The following is a 20,963-nucleotide window of genomic DNA, read 5'->3' as shown; positions in this document are numbered from 1 at the left end:
AGAATTACCAGCTTACTGTTGACACTCATTCACTGACGGGGAAAGGAGCAACCAGGTTTTCCCCTCAACACCTCTTCTCTTGTGTTTATAATTCATGCACACTCATATACACTCACTGGCCACTTCATTAGGTACACCTTGCTTGTACCGGGTTGGACCCCCTTTTGCCTTTAGAACTGCCTTAATCCTTCGTGGCCTAGATTCAACAAGGTACTGGAAACATTCCTCAGAGAGTTTGGTCGATATTGACATGATAGCATCACACAGATACTGCAGAATTGTCGGCAGCAAATCCATGATGGGAATATTCCGTTCCACCACATCCCAAAGGTGCTCTATTGGATTGAGATCTGGTGACTGTGGAGGCCATTTCAGTACAGTGAACTCATTGTCATGTTCAAGAAACCAGTCTGAGATGATTCGTGCTTTATGACATGGCACGTTATCTGGCTGGAAGTAACCAGAAGAATCAGAAGACGGGTACACTGTGGTCATATAGGGATGGATATGGTCAGCAACAATACTCAGGTAGGCTGTGCCGTTGACACAATGCTCAATTGGTACTAAGGGGCCCAAAGTGTGCCAAGAAAATACAAGGAAGGATGGCTCCATGCTTTCGTGCTGTTGACGCCAAATTCTGACCCTACCATCCGAATGTCGCAGCAGAAATCGAGACTCATCAGACCAGCAAACGTTTTTCCAATCTTCTATTGTCCAATTTTGGTGAGCCTGTGTGAATTATAGCCTCATGTTCCTGTTCTTAGCTGACAGGAGTGGCACCTGGTGTGGTGTTCTGCTGCTGTAGCCCATCCAAAGATGCTCTTCTGCATGCCTTGGTTGTAACGAGTGGTTATTTGAGTTAGGTCAAAATGAAAGTTGATTACGGTAATCATATTACCGTGGATGTAGGACTGTGTTCTTTCGGTCCATTTTCCCGCTAAAAAAGCCCCTTAAACCTGAAACTCTGACATCAGGTGGGGCATTAAGGGAAGATTTTTATTAATCTTTACCATTAACACAAATTTGTCTCTCTTAATAATTTATGTTTTCTTAATTTATTAAAAGTAGCCTGTTTACTATTCCTCTACTGTTTGTGTTATTGGTGTGTTGCTGTAGGTAGAAGACGCCAGTGGTGAATGGACGGAATCTACAGAGGAACAGCCTTTAAGGGCACAACATGATGTTTCCTCAATCAGCCAATATAACAAACAAAAACTTACTCTTAACCATCAACTGTGAAAACTGTGACATTTTTAATTTTCTGAACATTTACACATACATTAACATCCATTCAAGGAACAAGCTAGGTATCATGAAGAAAGGCAATAAAAATTCAACTTATCAATATTTTAAAGAAAATCCTGCTGTCTTCACTATGGAAACTTAAGTTGGGTTCCAAGCAAAACTTCCTTAAAAGCCTCAGACATTCCTTGGATTCATGATCAATGTTGTATCCTGGAGTCCCTGGGTGTTTCAGTTCTTACTACAGACACCCTCATTTAAGCAACCCAACCGAGTTGGAGAAACCTTTTACTGGTCCAAAATGTCACCATTTTTCAACCAGCATTTCACGGGCCTTGCTGAGGCAATGGCCTCAAGACACGCTGCAAACTGTGTCCTGTGGCATAAGCATGTGCCTCTCTGCAGTAGATATCAACCAGATTGTTATATTTTCCCCTATTTCCCATAAACTGTTCTTTCTTCCTTTCTCACAAGGCAGTATTAGCCCTAGAAGGATAAACTACTTTCAAGCTATATTTTTTCGAGAACATCAAAAAAAATATGCCAATCTGTCTTTTGAGTTCACTGTGCCAGCCCAGGGCAGAAAGATCGGGTAACATTATTCTAATCTTGTCCAGGTCAGGCACAACTCGCAAAAGTAGATTTTTTTCCCCCTTGAATTCACAATTGTTTGGAAGAGCATCGAAATGTTTGATGACCAATGTGTCAAACACATCCTGAAAATCTCCTTTCTCAGATCTAATGCTGAGCTTTGTTCTATGCTCACACTCTCTAATGCAGAAAAACTAGTTCATAAGTCTTTCCTTCCAGAATGGCAATTGCAATGCATTTCTCCTCGGTATTCCTGGTAAAAAGATCCACAGACTGCAGGACATTCAGAATCTCTGCTAGGATCCAGATGAGGGTGTTGGTATATAAAAATGTAACACTTATTCCACAATCACTCGACTGGCTTCCTGGTGGGGTTAGTGCAAGATATTCCTTCTCACCCACCAGTGTCCTTATGCAAAAAAACCTCTCTCACCACAAACGACAACACTGTTAGTCGGCTTAGTCTCAGACTGATTACCGGTGTTAAGATATGCCAAGGTTTTAAACAGTTACGCTTTCAAAACTGCTAAAAGGTTTTATGTGTAGAACACAGAGAAACACATAGAAAAACACAAAGAGTCATGGTGTTGAAATCAGAAGAGTGTCGCCCATCACTCTAAATAAGGCAATGCTGTTATCTGTGAATGACATGCAGCAGAACGCAGGCTGGCTACCCGAGCATATAGTCCAAATTATTAACCAGCTAATATTACTCTACAATTATTAGACCTGTAAAGAGAGATCATTTGTGCAATTACTGAAAATACTCAATGTAGTGGGTCTTTAAATATTTTGCCTCGGGTAGGTGTAGGAAACTCAAACATAATAAATAAACACTGTAATTAAAACTTTAAAGTATTTTAGCAGCAGAAGGAGTAATTGTTTTTCTGTCTTTATAGATTTTTTTTACATTTTTGTTTAAATACTGTAAAATGTAGGTATTTTTTTTCAGGGTTTCATTTAATGCTGTAAAAATATCGTACTAGCCCTGCCTATATTACCTAAATTTGGACTTTAAACTTCTCTTTTTAACATAACTTGAAAATGTCAAGTCTATACCAAATAAAATGTCAGTCAGTCATTTTCTACTGCTTATTCCATAGTGGGTCGCGGGGAAGCTGGTGCCTATCTCCAGCAGTCTATGGGCGAGAGGCGGGGTACACCCTGGACAGGCAAATAAAATGTATTTGCATTATTATAAACTTTTTTGTCAAAGCAGACAGAAAATACCAATAAAAATTCCATCTTTTACTGTTCACCTTGCATTTACTTTATCTAACTTATTCAGCTCTTCTTAATGCAAATCAAACTTGGCAGTTGACCACAGCTTCGTTTGGGCATGTTATAGCTCTTCTTTCGGTGGCAATAGAAACCCTTCTCCCTCTGGCTATGGTTAAGTTTATTCTTCAAAGAAAGAGTTTAGACGTCATGAATCACAAGGAGCCATTTTTAGGCCACACTTTCATTCAGTAAACATCGACTGTTCCTGTCAGAGATGCTAAATGTTTTTTGTGGCTGAAAAAAAATATTATTTTTTTTATCCTAAGAACATGATAGGACATTATTTTAAAATAGAAAATTTAAGAGTTAGATTTTTATTAAGATTTGTTCTCACAAAACTATCAGAGAAGCTTGTTGTGAGGTCTGGAGGATGAAAAGACATGACCACTGATGTGAATCAAATTTTCAGCAGCACAAAAACCTGCTCTCTTTTTCATCATGTTCTTTCTTGATGTTGCCTTTCAGGCCTTTATGTTTCCTAAAGAAAGGAAATGGCTTTGACATCACTCCTGGAGGCATTTGTGCTCCTTAAAATGGATGTTTGTTTGGACAGAATAAAAAAACCTAAAGACCTATTTTATAACTTGTGCTTTAGTTTGTGTGATTTAAAATTACACAGATGCAAAATACATCATGTTGTAAACTACTTCACATATTGTGCATCACACATCTAAGAATTGCTATTTTATGAGAGTGTGCTAACAGAAGGCATGACCCCTTAAAGGAGTTTTGCCTGAAACATCTTGAGGCACCTGGGATTATAATATTATTTACAGGGTTTGGAATCAATGGAATCTGCTGAACAGCATGTCAGAATTAACACATTCATAAATAACTTTTTGTGTTTTACATTTTCAGGAAATTCAATTCCCAGAGGTTTATTTTAACTAGAAAAGTGTCTCATCCACTGATCAAGCCTAACGTTATGACAGGTGAAGGGAATGACCCTGATTATCTCTCCATTGTGGCACCTGTCAGTGGGTGGCATATATTAGACATAAAGTGAACATTTTGTTCTCAAAGCTGATGTGGGTAAAAAGCAGTAATATTTGAGGGAGTTTGACAAGGGCCAAAACTGCCACTCTTGTTGTGCCTGAATTGGTCAGTCTCTATTCAAGCCATCCATGGAAGGAGTTGTGGTGAACCAATGACAGGGTCAGGGGCATGGGGAACGAATGTGTGGTCCGATTGAACAAATGAGCTACTGCAGTCAAAATACTAAAGGAATAAATTCTAGTTGTTATATAAACGTGTCAGACTACACAGTGCATCACTCCTCTCTACCACTGAAGGCATCAACGGGCATGAACATCAGAATTAGACAATGGAACAATGAAAGAAAGTTGCCAAGCCCGATGAATTATGTTTACCTTTACATCACCTGGATGGTTGTCTCCATGTGCATTGCTTACGTGGGGAACAAGTGGAACTAGGACATAATATAGTAAGAATAGAACCCGGAACAAGCAGTACCAGGAATTAGGCAATGTTTTATATGGTCCTGCCATTTCTTAATGTTGTTGAAGTTTATCTTGATACAACACTAAAATCCCCATAAATGCAAATACATTTAAGTTTGGAATCACTTGAAAGAGTAAAATATATTTTAATGGTAAATAGACTGAACTTATATATCACCTTTCCAGTCATACTGACCACTCCAAGCTTCATACACTGATATGCAGATCGGTAGGCAACTTGAGGTTAAGTACCTTGCCCAGGCGTACACTGACATGTGGCAGGAAGAAGCTGGAATCGAACTCACAACTTTTGGATTACAAGAGGACTACGACTACTCCCACTGAACCACAGTCACCACTAAATAATTTTAAAATTTTCCTATAAAGGCAGACCACTGCTAATTACCAGATAACATATCTTGGAACATTAAGGGCTGAGAGCCCTTTTCCTCCAAAAAAAGGCTTTTCTCTCTGTTCTTTGCATTCCTCACTTCTTCCACTTTATCTTTGCTTTTGGCTTAAACTATTTCTTTACATTTCAATAATAATGTTCCTGTTTGTGCGAGCAGGAATTAGGTTTTAGGAGAGAGTCCTGTGTTTAGTGGTCTAATGACATGCTAGAGAATAGGCTTGGAGCGGTTTACATTTTCTGCTACCTTAGCTTTAAACAAGCTAAAAAGTCAGCTTCACAAGTTAGATTACGTTTGTGCTACCTAAAGGAGCACATGTGGTTTATTCAAACTGTGCACACCAGTGGTTACAAGGGGACAAATTAAGAATACAAGATTTTGTAGAGCTAGCACATTTACCTTGAATGTTTTATTCATGCTGCAGAAAGCAAAGACCCGAAAGGGTTTTTTATGCTGTCATAATCTGTCTGAGAAAATCTCAAAAGTTTCTTAAACGATGCCCTTGATCTCTAAAAATCTGTGGATGGTCTTCTCAGCTTGACTCAGATCATAAACTAAATACAAGCCAGTGTCTGATAAAATGCAGCAGTTAAGAGGACTATTGAGTCACGCACATGTGAAACATATCCTTAATAAAGTTTAATTTTCTCAAATGTCAACAATTATTGACATATTAATTATTGACATTTGTGTATGTTTTCCCAATGTTTCCAAAAATGTCATTTATTTGGCTTTAAATCAGCTTTTTTATGAACTTTGATCAAACAAAACAGAAACAACCAGAGTAAGAGATGATTTAGAATGATCAAGAACCCCATAAACACAGGCTGAACCTATGGATTTAACTTCTTTACTGACCTGCCCCTTTGGTCACCACCACTTTGGGTTTACTCCGAGCTCCATCCCCTTTGGTGGTGTATGCTGCTACAGTGACGGAGTAAGTGGTGTCGGGCTTGAGTCCCCCGATGACCATTTCCTAAGGGGAACACAGGATAGACAGGGAAAAGGAAAATGTTAAAACTTCTTTTGAATTTTTCATGATCTGATCCCGCTTTGTACAGCTCAAAGCACCTTGTGCTGAATGTTAATCCAAGCAACTCCTGGTCCTCTTTATTAATTTTGACGAGGTTGCATGCATTATACGCAACAATTCACTCTGTGTAATGGAAGACCATTACGCAAACCCTCAGAGCCACAGAGGTGAAGAAGGGACTTTATGTATGTAAATGCAAAGTAGCTCTCTCCCATATTCCTTTAGCAATATCCCGATCAACAACTTAACTTTGATAAATGCCCGCTGAATACATCCTGGCCTTTCATTGGCAGTTTTTACCTAGGCCATTAAGTTTCCTTGAGTCTTCTTCAAAGAGAGGCTTCCGATCAATTCTAATGAATCTTTCAAAGGAGCATGTATTCAACGAATGCAGAATGAGGTTTTTAACGGGCTGGTTGGCAGGGAGGATTGGGTGAGTCAATACTGTTAAAAAAGATATAAGCCCTTTCTTACACATGTTATGGTATTTTCTTGTACTATAGGTTATTTTCCTTTAATAAGGGTAAAATTTCATGGAAGTTCTAATCCATCTGTAGTACAGTGTTTTGCAAAAGTATTTACAGCTTTTCCACATTTTGTCATGTTACATCCACAAACTTCAATGAAGTTTGCTGAGATTTCATGTGCAAATTAATGGTCTCTATCAATCTTCATCCATCTTTAAATTTATTCTGACCAGCTTTCCAAAAGAAAAGCATCACCACAGCATGATGCTACCACTAGGTAAGTGCAGATGCGCATATGAGCCAAAATTATCAGCTTTTGTCTAATCTAAAAAACGGAACCTGCTTTCACATGTTTGCATTGTCCCTTGAATGGCTTGTGGCAAATTTCAAACCACTGTTCTTATAGGTTTACTTAACAATGGCTCTCCTCTAATCACTCTTCCTTTAAGGCCAGATTTTTTGAATGCACCACTAATTATTGCCTTGTGGACACATTGTCCCAAACAAAGCTGTAGATCTCTACTGCTCCTCTTGAAGTACCATGGGCCTCTTATCTGCTTGTGGTTGTAATGTGACAAAATATGTAACAGTTCAAGAAATAACAATACTCAGTAATGCAATGTATGCAGTAGGAACCAAGGGCAGGCATTTTACAAACTAATGGTCATTCTTATAAAACCTAAAGTGGCAATGTAATACAAAGCAACACAAAGTCAACACATCACTAAGTAGAAAAATCTAACAAAATGTAATACATACAAACCAAAATAAAAACACCACAAGACAACCACTGTTTCCACACACAGCAAGGTACATGTGACATTAGCATTCCAAGGAGATTGGGTAGTGGATGTTGCATCAGCCAGTCTTTTGTGCCAGATAACTGTTTACTGGCCGGGCAGCTAAAGTGAAGCCTCTAATCCCCTTCATTGTTCCAAGATAGCAAATCAAGATAAGGGGCAGGTGGTTGTGCACACTGTGGATCTAACCAGGGTTGATGCAATAGCCACTGTTTCAGGAACACAAAGCACTCAGGCAAAACTTCGTACTCACATATTCAGCCGTATTGTCCGTTTCCCACTAACCCCCCCCCATCAAAGTGAAGCGTGCAGGAGAGAGAGAGAGAGAGAGAGAGAGAAAAGAGCATATTTTTAAAGAAAGAGGAAAATGAAAGGGGGAAATAGGATTGTGAGAGATTTGGGCTTTATAGGTTTATGATGGGCAGGCAGCAGAAATAGGTCACTAGTTTTGGGAGGTCAGAAGAAAGAAACATTGCTTGAAGCTTAAAGGAGAAACAACAGAAACAAGCCAAGTGGTGCAGGTCTGCCAGTAGGCTATTGTTAGATGAATTAAACATTAACATTAGAATAAAACTTTACAAGGCCTAATGATGGACTGTTTTTTTTTGTATTTCCAAGACAAAATCTGTTTTTTTGTTTTGGCACATGCAGATCATACAAATTAGGTTACCAGAGCTCATGAGATCAACAAATAAATGTGATGCTGGTGGCATTTTGATTGAGATGACCCTTTTTTAAAAGTTTGCTCAATGGTTTTAATTAATTCCTCTTCAATATGATACTGCATACATTTTTATCCATCATTACCCTATGGCTTTCAGGATACAATTTCCAGTTAGATGATGGCAACTGGGCATAGGAGGCACATTTTACCAGGATTCCTCTAAAAGTGGGACACATGTTTTGCAAAATGAAAACATCTCTGGTTTATTGCTACCATTTTATCTAAATCCGCATTTTCTTTGGGTTCTTTCTTTGGGAGACAAGTACATACAGACAATTTTCATTTCCGTGTTGCTGTACAGCAATTATTCCTTACAGAAATAGATGTAGAGGAAGTAGAAAAACATGAGGAAACTTTGATCACTGTTCTTGTTCTGGGATGAGGTAAAAAAGATAATATATTACAGGAGCATAAAATATTATCCAAGAGGTAACATCACCAATATTGCGTCACAGACTCCAGTGACATTTATAAAGCCACAAGTCCTTGTATGGAAATATGCATTGATCAAAGTTTGTTGGGTGATGTCTCATGTCCAGTTTTTGTAAAGATTTTAGCCAATTCCGATTTCTCTTAGAGAACTATAATAGGATCTTGAAAAACTCATCCATGTGTTTATCTTTAGTCAAATTGATTACTGCAGGTCTCCCAAAAGGTCAGTCAGACAGCTGCAAGTGATCCAAAATGCATACTTGTGATGCATTTACTCTGACCAGCAAACCAAGCAAGAATTTGGCCAATTCTGGTAACCGGCTGATTTGCCATTGCATCCCCACATATAAGTATACACTGCAGGAATTTGCATTTCAAAGAGAAAAAAAAAATGTATTAATGGTCATACCTGGGCATCAGCAAGCATGGCATCCTTGATGAGGGGCAGGCCCCGTGACTCTCCATTTTCGACACGTACATAGTGAACCTGGTAGCCTCGAATTTGACCATTTTGCTTTCCTGGTGTCACAGAACGCCACATCACTCTCAGTGCTGTGGAGTTGAGGACCTCCACCTCAATCCTCCTTGGTGCAGCCCCAGGAACTAGAAAAAATAAACAGTCCAAACCCACAAATCTGAATATAAACACACAGTATTTTCTCTGTTGAGAGACTTTAGCACCTGTCAAAATACTAATAAACTCCTCATACAGATACATTTCAAAACAATATTGATCAAACAAATGATACTGAACATAAACACCTGAGCGGTAGGCATATCTCCCGCACACACCTTCACCACTTTCTCCTCCACCCTTTCATGATGTCTCTTGACGGTGGAAGCCTAGCCACTTACTCATAATGACCGACCTTTATGGCAGGCCTTGCATCCAGACCATTTGAGGTGGCAGGGAATATCCTTTTCTGAGACGAATGTCCTATGAATAAAACTGTTCTTCTTACACTACTTTCATTTGCTTCTCCACAAACATTTGTGGCCTTCTTCACTCCCTAAATCATGTCACAATCTTACCCTCCACCTTCCTACTTTATAACCAATACTCTTGTTCCTTTAACTGACACTTGTTACATTTCATTATAACAGCATTAAAAATGGCTTGATGTGCCTTCTAACCTAATAACTGTCAGTATGAATATTTTAAAAATATATGTGTCAGACAAATGCTAAAAATGTCAGCATGACAGATGTAAAAAGTGCTATGCAGAATGGAAGCCAATTCAGGTGAATATGAGTCAGACATGCTGTGGCAAGATCAGAGATCCATGTATCAGTTTGTGATTTAGCTTCTGCAATCTACTCAGTGGTATCATGGTTTTCTTGATTTCTGTCAGAGAATCGCTTATTTTTAACTGCTTGTTTAACTGCTTGTTTTTGTTCTATTTAACCACCCAATTGCCAAAGGTAAGTCTGGAGGGTGCAGAGAAAAACTAAAAGTGTATAAAATGATGGGAAGTGAACAAAATCAAAAATCAATTCAGGTGCACAGTAGTTGGCCTTTCTTTCCGGAGACAGTGAACTGGGTATGTTTTTCCAGTTTAACGGCTGGGTTAACACAGAAAACTGTTTCTTTTAGCAGTCTAAGCGGCATATTCAAGGCCACTGCAGGTGGATTTATCATTTCTTACATACCTTTTTCAAATCTTTATCATTTTTCAATTCGAGGAGTGTTATTCTAAGCTCATACACAAATGTATATACCTTTTACCTCAAACCTGTAGTCTGTTATGGCCATAAACACATTGATAAATATGGCCTTGCATTGTAGATCAATGCATATTACAGTATTATAATTTCAATGTTTAATCAGAATCAGATATATTGGCACAGATTTTGTACATAAACAAGGAATCTGACATTGGTTTTAGGCGCTCGCTGACATGAAGTATAAATGTATAAACTTATAAAATAAAAATAAACTTAATATAAAGATAAAGGTAACAGTATCTAGATGTATGCGTTTGTACAACCATTTTTCAAAGGTTGTTGGATTATTATAATATATCTATAACAGCCTACATACAGACAAGAGATATTTATTTATTTTTCTTTAACAAACTTCATTAGGGCTGCACAATACATGAACTTTATCATCACCATACTATGACTTTGAGCAACAGTATTATCACATATAATATGTATTGCAATGAATTAGCTAATACATACACATACATCATAAATGCATACATATACACACTACTGCTTAAAGGTTTTAGATATACTTTCTTACTATATTGTTTTCTTTATTTTCATGACTATTTACACTGTACATAGATTCTCACTGAAGGCATCACAACTGTAAATGAACACTTATGGAATTGTATAGCAAACAACAATTTGTAAAGAACTTTAAATACTTTTCATATTGAAGATTCCTCAAAGTAGCTGCCCTTTGCATTGATGACTAAAATATTAATGTTTGGCCTTCTCTAAATGCACCTTTGAGAAGTTTTTTAAAGACTCTTTGGAAACCATTTAGGGGGAAGATCTCATGATGCTCATCAAGAGAAAGTAAAGAGTGCAAAGCAGGAATTATAGCAAAGGGTGGCTATTTTTAAGAATCTAAAATATAAAAGATCTGAGATCTCTCTGTTTCTTGATAAGAGACAGAGAGATCTCAGATCTTTTATATTTTAGATATGTCTCTGATAAGACCAAGTTTCCACATAAGAGACTGAGTTACCATCTTCATCTGTCCGACAGATCAGGGGCTCGCTCTCAGGGCCGGGTCCAACCTCGGTTGAGGCGGACACTGTGATGCGGTACTGGGTCCACTTCTCCAGTTGTTGCAGCAAAGCCCGATCTTCGTTTGGAGGTACCAGTGGCTCTTTCATGGGCTCTGTATCGTCACTGCCCCCTTCTGAAGGGCCCACCACCTGGTAGTGCACCCTATACCCCGTCAGGTCACCATTCTGACTCATCAGAGGTGGGGGGCGCCAACTTACCAAAAGGCTGGTGGAGCTGGTGGTGCTGCACTTAACTTCTTGAGGGGGAGCTGAGGGCTCTGGTGAAGTGGAAAGGACAGGAAGGAAGGAAGGAAGGAAGGAAGGAAGGAGGGAAGGAAGGAGGGAAAAGGGGGGTGGAAGAGGATGAGGGGCATGGGCAAGGAGGAAGGGTGGAAAATGAAAAAATAAAAAGATGGGAGAGATAAAGAAAATGAAAAAAGGAATATTCTAAACTCAAATAAAAAACAGGAATAATTAAAATAAAATAAAATAAAATAAAAGGGGTAACCCAAACTACATATACTATAAGTATATGTAAAATGAAAAGTACCAAGCAGATTTCAAATTAAAAGACATGAATGCACAACACAACATGGAAATGTAACAATGAATCAAGACAGCTAAGCTGGCTTGTTTTGGTGAAAGTTGGACTGTAAAATCTATCAGCATTAATTTTTGCAATATACTGTACTGGGATCCCAGGCCAGCTATCAGGAAATATCCAATTCAGGGTCTTTAAAATAACTCCTACTTTTTAAAGCATGAACTCAAATTCTTATTTTAATTTGGTTATATTTAATGTACAGAAAATATCTGATTAATTTCAATTCATGAAGAAATTGTCACACAGCAATCAGTACTTAAAATTTGTGTCGGAAGGGCTTTTGAGAATATGTTAAATCAAAAAATATGCCCACTTTTAAAATTCTTACAGTTTTAAGTTCTTCATGTCAAAGTGAGATTTCTTTTACCTGTGTGTTTTATTTTTTGTACAAGATCTTGCTTCTACCTTGACGTAGCAAATCCAGTTCATTATTACATTTCTTGTCAAAACAAAATGCTAAATTATTATTAACTGAGAAAATAATGTGTCACACAGAAGAAGTTTATGTGAAGATAAATTACAGAAATAAATGTTTTCATTCAAAAATAAAGGATAAGACATAAATAAGTTATGAAATTAAGGAGAGTCATATGAAATTAGAACCAAAGTGACTCAAAAGAAAAAAAAATTCACAACAGATACTTCTTAAAAATACAAGTCCTGAGTAAACATTAACAAAGGAAAAAAAGAAAAAGATGCTCACAAAAAAGACAAAATATACAATGAACAAACAAAAATAAACCACAAGCATTGTCTGCATCATACGTACCTGACTCCCAAAAATATTAAACTTTCAAGACTTTCTTACCAACAGCACCTGACTCCAGAGTGTGCTTACTCTGGAGTCAGGGAGCAGCAACCCTTTCCCTTCCTGTGAGTACATTATCAATTTTGTGATCAATTCTTGTTACAGTCACAGTAAACAGCTATTTGTATCCCCTGATAGTTGGTTTAGACCCACATTGGGGTGAGCAGGAGGGACAGAGTTGTCTCAGTGCTGTTTAATACTGTATTTCTGGGCCAGAGGATCCACAATACTGAGAGAAGGGAAAGCCAGTGGGGGAAAACTCATTATCAAGATTTTCTACGCTGGTGAACTTGGCCAAGCACAGAAACATCCTTCCATGTTGGCAATTTCCTCAAATAAATCCTATTTCATAGCCCTATGTCTTTGTATCTTCGAGATGCCTGTAGCTATTTTGATAGTGCCAAGAAACAAGACAATACCGTCAGCGACATAAAAAGCTTGATCTAATGGAATTTATAAAAGTTTAATGAAAATGTTGGGAGCATAATGTCATTTTGGGAGGAACAGCTTTGAAAAATGAAAACAAAAAACTAAGAGTTTTAAATATAAAGACCTCCCTCTTGGTAAAAACACACTGTTCCAGTGCACAAAAATAAAACAAGGCCACTGCCATCACTCCCAAACCCTTTTCTGTGTCCGATGGGCTTATTTACTTAAGGTCTTACTGGATTTTGAGCCATTCACTTTCTTTCCTTTGCCCGTATTGTATTTGCAAACTCCCCTGTCAAGAATGATTGCTCCGTTCTCATTCTTTGCAGTGAAAAAAAGGGCTATAATTCTGACAGGGTGGAGGTTATCACAGTGCACAGGCATCCCTCTGCTGGATAATGATTTAAGACTGGATTGGGCGCATCCTTAATATCCCATGGAGGCCAGTGCTAGGATTATGGATACTAGAACTATGCAACCACAAAAGAAGTCTTAAAACACTTCACTTGAAGTTCTTTTAAACTTTTCTTGAAAGATCAGGCGAAAACAATTTAGAGAACATATAATATTGCGAACTTACAGTATAACGATAATTGCTTTAACTCGGTATTCATTGTCAAGTATTAAAATAACACAAACTGCAAATGCTTTTTCTATCAGTCAGAGTACCCTCTCTGCCTCTGGAGTGTATCAGAAACCTGAAATGACATTATGTTTGTTCTTGTATATCATTATGGAATTAATCCCCGAGATGCCAAATGCCTTGGTGTGGCGCACACAGATATTCCAATACATCTAAAAACCTTCCGCAATTACAGTAAGTGGGGGGACTAAACTGATTGTTTGGTTAAATACAGAGGATTTAGAATATGCCACTTCAATTTTAGAGATGGCTTTTGACTGGCTACTGGCAGGGTCTAGGTATAATCTAAATGTGTAACAAAGCCTGACAATCCATGGCCTTGACTCAGAGCTCATCGCAGAGCATGAAATTAATTCTGACTCTATGAAATGGGATTTTTATCTGCCACTCGGGAGCTAAACAGTCCCTCAACAACTGCTCCCAGAGCCTATCTTAAGTGGAGTTAGCATGTATGAAAACTGGCAACAGCTGGAAAAATCCCTCCCCCCCAGACTTTCTGGTTGTGGACCCTCTTTGGCCATGTCTGAACCGTCTCATGAAACTGGTATTAACCTGGTCTGACAATGGTAGCATACCAAGTGAGGTCTTGCTTCTGAATGGGAGCTATTGTTAGAAAGAACATCTTGCAAATATAAAAACCCGCTGTTTTTTGAAATGTGAAAATGATTTGGTATCACTCACACTGAAGCAGTTAAAGTATGCAGACAAATTCCAGGACTAATTTTACTTGTTTGGAAAACGCTCTACAATGCTCCCATTACAAGCCTCAGGTAATGCTACTTGGACTGAACACAAACTCCAAGGTTTTATAAACATTTTCAGCATTGAAAATAGAGAAAACACATCAAGTCATGTTGTCTGTCTGTCTTTGCACTTAGTGGCACAGTGATTCAGTCTGCCAGATGCTGGAAGACTTAAATAAATGTTAAAAACCAAACTAATAATTATTAGCAACACATGGTATTAACAATGTATTTGTCTCTATTTTAAGGTTTCAAATATCAGCAATATGTTTACTGAAACCACTGGCCAACATGTGACCAAACAATCATGACAGCTTATTGTCTTTAAAAGCAACTGGTATATTTCAATACACTTGTTTGTTGAATTTACTTGAACGAAAATTAGCCAACCTCTATAACAGAACAAACTGTTAATATTTCAGTTTCAAAAACTGTTGATTGAATTTATATCTTCTTGTATAAAAAAAAAAAAACATTTGTTGAAGAAGCGCGTATCAGCTAGAAGTCTGAGAAACATCTTGGCAGACTGAATCCCTAAACCACACAATCACTTACCTTAAAGTATCCCAAAGTTTAAGTTATTCATTATAGTGTACATTGTGTTTGTCCGAGTTAGACTTTGAATATTCTGATGTTAGCGTGGAAAAAACAGTGGGTGGAAGTGACTCCTGCTTTACAAGGAATCCTCAATCTACAAAACAGGTTGAAAATCTATGAGACCCAGGGAAGACTTGGCTGTTAAATTTATTCTAATGACACAGCTATAGAAAATAGAGATAAGACCATGTATCTACATTATCTGTTAGTTATCTGGTCAAACTGGGGTACCACTGTCCAGGTTGTCCAGAGTGTGTAGGAAGATAAAGTGACTGGAAATAAAGAGTACCATTTCTAAAACAGAGTTTGACTTATTCCCATCATGTTTGCCCTTAAGCTCATTCAAGCAAGTATGTATGGTTCTATTAGCTTTGTTGTAATTATTTGTGTCTGTGGTGGACTTGGGTTCATACAATAACCAAATAGAAATGAAAACACTGCTGAAAGGTACAGTTAAAAGACATATGTCAAACAAATAGTATTTCACAGTAAAGAACTTTTAAACAGCTTAAATATAAAGTATTTACAAAAAAATAAATCAAACCAAAAAGAAAGAGGGATTCAAGTGAACAAGGTGATGCAAAGCCATTCCAAGAACAGTTTTAGTTCCAATTCACAAGGAAACAAGTGACAAAAAGAGGGATTAACATGAAGAGGGTGATGAAGGAAGAGAAGGAGGAGGAGTGTATTCAATTCTGCCTGCACTTTACAAATGCAAAAACAGGCAGGGTTATCACAAACACACACTGACAGATGAGGATATGTACATACACTATAGAAACACCAAGACAGAAATGGGGATGGAGAAACGTGTCTTTTCATGCATAGAGTAGTCAAAGATCATCAGTCCAGTGAAAGCTGCTCAACAGCAACCCGAGTGGGCAATAGTGAGTGTCACATGCAAGTGTAGTTCTTGGCAGTAACACTGCAATTACTGTGCAGGAACAAAAAGAACTGTGAACTGGTTGTTCCAAAGCCCCCACACTCACATGTGGAGGCACAGCCAACAAGTTCCACTGGTAGAAACAGAAAATGTGTCATAGACAGTTTGCTCCCACCACCACGGCTCTCCTATGTCTCTGTTGAAGGCACTCTAGTTTACGTCTCCCAAAATAGACCAAATTGATGTCAGTGAAGTAAAAACCACTAATGCACAATAAATTTTAGTGAATTTTTTTAGACTATGTTTTATCAAAATACAAATTGACATTTTTGAATGCAGATAAATCATAGCAACCAAGTACTTTAAATGTTCTTTATTATAAATATTGAAATAAACAACTATGTTGAGAAGGTGATTGGCTGCAGTCTACTGTCGCTCCAGGAACTGTACACCTCCAGGACCCTGAAGCGGGCAGGGAAGATTCTGGCTGATCCCTCCCACCCCGGTCACAGACTCTTTGAGACTCTCCCCTCTGGCAGGAGGCTGCGGTCCATCCGGACCAAAACCTCACGCCACAAGAACAGTTTTTTCCCATCTGCCACCAGCCTGGTTAACAAAGCCCGGGAACCACCCTGACACTCTCCCTTTCCCCCACACCCCCTTTTTTGCTGACAGGACACCCGTAACCTGTAACTCTATGCGTTACATTAACGCTCAGCTTGGACTCCTGCTTTACTTGCACTGCCATACTTGCACAATGATCACCTGCACTGTTGTATTGCTCTTGCATCTTATACTGCTCTACTTTTACTCTCACTCACTTAAAACTGTGCACATATATTTATATTATATTGTAGATATGTTTATACTGTTTAATTTGTATTGTATTGCACCGACTACGCCAAAACAAATTCCTTGTATGTCCAAAAACGTACTTGGCAATAAAGCTTTTCTGATTCTGATTCTGATTAAATGCCTTGTTATTTCAAGAGCAGTTATTATAATCTATGACTGTGCTATAGCTTATTGAAAGAATTTTACAAACTGTTCTCAGTCAGGTGGGCATAATATATAGCCAGTTTGTCAATGATTTCTTAAGTTAGAAGAACTTTCCATTAATTTTCCAAGTTAACTTTGCAAAACAAGATGAATAGGCAATACGTCACCCCTTCACTAATTCGTACCCCCATTTTGTTGTCCCTTCCCACTTCCAAAAGTAATTTAAACAGTCACAAAATGCTCAAATCTTGCATATATTTGAATTAAATTCACATTCATTTTGATTTTCATCCCCCTTTGTGCCAGAGGACTTTTTACATATAACCGTTTAGGACCCTTGATCAAGCCGACATTCTTTTTGTAGATATTTATTTGAGTCACAATCACATTTCCTTACAGTAGAGTGACTAAATTGTAGGAAATTACTTAAAATCATTGGCTGTCAAAGCAGGTATGAAACATTTCTCTGGCAGGCAGAATTTGACACATGGTCAGCAAAAAACGTCTTGTATCAGACAGTTCTTTTCACCTGATAAAACCAGGTACAAAAAGAACAAAACAATAAAGGTACGAAATAGCAAAAAGGTCAAATGACCCAATTATATCATTTTAGCAAACTACACTCCTGATTTGTACCATAATTCCTTGGTTCTAAATCTTACATTGAAATTGTCACCTCAGTCTTACCAAGTACATTTGATTCATGTAGGTTAGTAGACCAATTTCATTCTGCTACGGCATATTGTGTGATGGTGCAATAACAATAAAGATTTATCTTATCCTTAACTACAAAGTGTGCAGAAGGAAAAGTATGGAGAATGTGAATAAATTGGAAAACAAATAGATCAAATTCAGGTCTCGATTAAATACTCATAATTTTACATTATGTGAGGAGCACTGTTTGATTTCAGCATGAATAACAACCCTCCAATTACTATTATTATTATTATTATTGTTTTACGTTTAAACAATAGTTCCCTGGAGGACCTACCTCTCAAAATATGTTTTTAAAGCTCTAAGATGATAGCTTGTATGAGAAATGATTGTCTCTTTAGCTTCAGCTGCTCCCCATTGTAACACCACTTTCCTCCATTTGGAATTGCTGAAATAAATAATCCTCACTCTTTTTTTCTAACAACGAGATTTAAGTTCTAACTATGTGTACAGTTCATACGAGAGCCTCAGTGGTCATTAAGGAGAACTAGCATTTTATGGGTCACGTGGGATGTGCACTTGCTGTCTATAAAGAAGAAGGGTGGGAGGATAGGTTGAAGCACCATAAAAAAGCAAAAGAAGGGGGAAACTGCATAGAATGCATAGGTTTACTTAAACAAAATATTTTCACATTTCCCTATTTCCCATTTTAAGTTAATTACAGGGTGTTTTTATTAGAATCAAAGTGCAGTTAAGAGATTCAAAGTTAATGCCTTATTTGTCTAATTTATTCATTTGTAATCATGATCACTTCTGAATTTATTTCACTGCAAAATCTAAGGGTCATTTAAATAGAGAAATCTTCTGTGTTATTTACACTGTTTTAATTGACATTTCTACAGAATTTCCGTCATCTTTGACAGATAAGCAATGTTTTGCTTTAAATTTGCTGCCCTTTTATCATTATTTGCTATTACCTTTGGGTTTGATTACAGCTCATGGTGAGTCCTGTGTTCTTTCAGCTGGCTGAAGTTCCATTATTGGCTGGGTTTATTTTAGTTTTTCCAATTAACCATGTGCTGTAGCTTACAGTTTAATGCATTTCTTGAGCTACATTTGTATTCTAGCAACCACAATGAAGGTATTTCAGTGATGTGTTTGGTACCTTCTTCCTGTGGTACAAATGAAAGTGTTGAGAAAAACATTCTTCAAAAGACCCTTGTTTCTGAGTAAATTCCTGTAGACAAAATATGGTTTAAAATGTCCCTTTAGCATCACATGCCTTATTTTCAACTGCAGTTCTCCATAATGTAAACATTTATAAGAGGAAAACAATTCTTACACAAAGTTTAAGAAATCATAACACATTCAGAAAAAATACATACCACAAAGAGATATATTAACTTCAAATCAGATAGAAATTTGCAAGCTTCAGCCAAAAGAACAGGAAAAAGAATCAACATAAATTAAACCATTTAAGTTTTGGTCCATAAAGAAAACAAAATCCTAGTTTTGTTCTTATAACAGCAATTCCTTTTTTTAGCAAACCTGAAATAAAACAGGAGAAGATCAAATAAAAGGCTACATACTGGCTTGCAAGGTCCTCTCAGAAATTTCATTTGTGAAGGCCCCAATGCCTTTGTTAGAGATGGCCGCCAGGGAGAAGCGGTACTCTGTATTGGGGCGGAGGCCTTCCACGACATATGATTTTGTGGGTCCAAAAGTCTTCTTCATCTATTGATCAAAATATAAGAATTCTAGATGATTATCTGAAAAATTATTGTTGAAATAAACATTGAGAGCTTTCGTAGTGATAGAAAATTAAATACAATACTTACCTGGGTGCCAAAATTCCCTTCCTTATAGCGAAGTTCATAACTTATAATTCCCTCTTTCTCATATGCAGGTTCCCAGGTCAACTCAATACTGGTATCTGACACAGCACCGACCTGGAATTTGGATGGTTGACCTGGAACTGAACACAACAGTAGATGTCATAACAAGAATTTGGGGTCAGTTAATAGGGGTCAAATCATGATGACTAGTAGCTTAGTTTCTTAACAACAATAGCAGAAAAATCCAAGTGGGCAAATACACAAAGGGACTGATTTTGAATAAAAAATAAAATTGAATTAGAATCTGCACAATCTAATATACTTGCATCAATTAGACTTAACACTGTGACCACCTAACTAGTACTTTGGTCCCTTTTAACCATTCCTGAACTATTTTGGCTTTGTGGCAGGGTGCGTTATCCTGCAGATAAAGGCCACAGTTATTGCAGAAAGCCAGTTTTATGAAAGGCTGTACAAGGCCTGCAACACTGCTTAAGTACTCAATGCATGTCAAAGTAACATCTAAATAGAAGGGAGGCCCTAAGGTTTTCCCAGCAAAACATAAGCATCATACTGCCACTGCAGGAATGTTTGTCTCCCATGGGGCATCCTTGTGCCATGTGTTTCCCAGCCACACATACACACCAGGCCATCTCCATAATGTAAAAGACAATGTGAGTGATCAGACCACACTGGCTTCTTCCATCCTTTTTGTGGTCCAGTTCTGATTCTAACATGCCCCATGACGGTACCTGTCATTTTGGCAGTGACAGGTGTCAGCATGACTGGTCTTTGGCAACACAGCCCAAAAGGCATCAAACCGTCATATATGGTGTATTCTAAAACCTTTCTATGAAAACCAGCGTTAAGCACAGCCGACCCTGTCGCTAGTTCACTGCTGTTGGTTTATTTCATACACTGCCCCAACACTACTATTATATGCCAAATAAGTATTCATATCCTTACCTCCCTGCAGAACTTTGACATGAATGGGCTCTGAAAAAGGTCCATCACCAACAGATGTGAATGCAAGGACTTTGATTGTGTATGTCTCTTGAGGAACTAAGCTCTGAATAGTGGTGATGAGACTGTCCTGGACATTATGAATTTGCCAGAGACTCATGGACTGCGAATCATCCATAGTGTAGTAAACTCGGTATCCCTTGATCTGCCCATTAGGCTCCTCTGGTTCTTCCCACTGCACCATCATAGTGTTTTGAGGAAGAATTTGGGCTTTAATGTTTCTTGGTGGACTTGCAGGGGCTTGCTCACCAGTCCGAGTTTCGACTGGCTCACTTGGGGGACCTTGTCCAATTGAGTTTACAGCCGAGACACGTATTTCGTACTCCGTGTTGGGGTAGAGGCCACCGATGCTGTAGCGCGTAGTGGTGATGTCATCCACTGTCTCGTACTTGCTGTCTGGGGACTTGGCTTTATACTGTATGATGTAGTGTGTCACTGGGTCAGGGTTTCCTGAGTCCCATGTAATGGTCACGCTGGTGGCTGTGGTTTCTGTAACAACAGGGGTACCAGGAGGTCTGGGGAGAGCTGTTGTGGCAACATAGCAGGAAAGAAAAAAAAACA

At 38.1% G+C, this 20,963-nt stretch overlaps 1 protein-coding gene across 18 annotated transcripts in view; it reads right to left on the bottom strand.

The window, feature by feature from the left end:
* ptprsa (protein tyrosine phosphatase receptor type Sa) overlaps nt 1–20,963 on the bottom strand; it is a 305,879-nt gene that overhangs the window by 63,820 nt on the left and 221,096 nt on the right. For 9 of the 18 annotated variants that reach the window (XM_047374444.1, XM_047374455.1, XM_047374443.1 and 6 more), the window contains 7 exons: nt 20,346–20,927; nt 19,383–19,519; nt 19,134–19,278; nt 11,142–11,462; nt 8,850–9,043; nt 7,538–7,564; nt 5,843–5,960 (listed from right to left, as the gene is read on the bottom strand). In XM_047374444.1, the coding sequence (XP_047230400.1) occupies nt 5,843–5,960; nt 7,538–7,564; nt 8,850–9,043; nt 11,142–11,462; nt 19,134–19,278; nt 19,383–19,519; nt 20,346–20,927 (1,524 nt within the window). The remainder of the gene's footprint in view (nt 1–5,842; nt 5,961–7,537; nt 7,565–8,849; nt 9,044–11,141; nt 11,463–19,133; nt 19,279–19,382; nt 19,520–20,345; nt 20,928–20,963) is intronic. The other 9 variants (XM_047374453.1, XM_047374454.1, XM_047374460.1 and 6 more) reach the window with 2 other exon arrangements.

The sequence above is a fragment of the Girardinichthys multiradiatus genome, chromosome 9 (assembly GCF_021462225.1).
Source record: "Girardinichthys multiradiatus isolate DD_20200921_A chromosome 9, DD_fGirMul_XY1, whole genome shotgun sequence".
In the NCBI taxonomy this organism is placed as follows: Eukaryota; Metazoa; Chordata; class Actinopteri; order Cyprinodontiformes; family Goodeidae; genus Girardinichthys; species Girardinichthys multiradiatus.
This window is presented reverse-complemented; position numbering and strand designations above follow the sequence as displayed.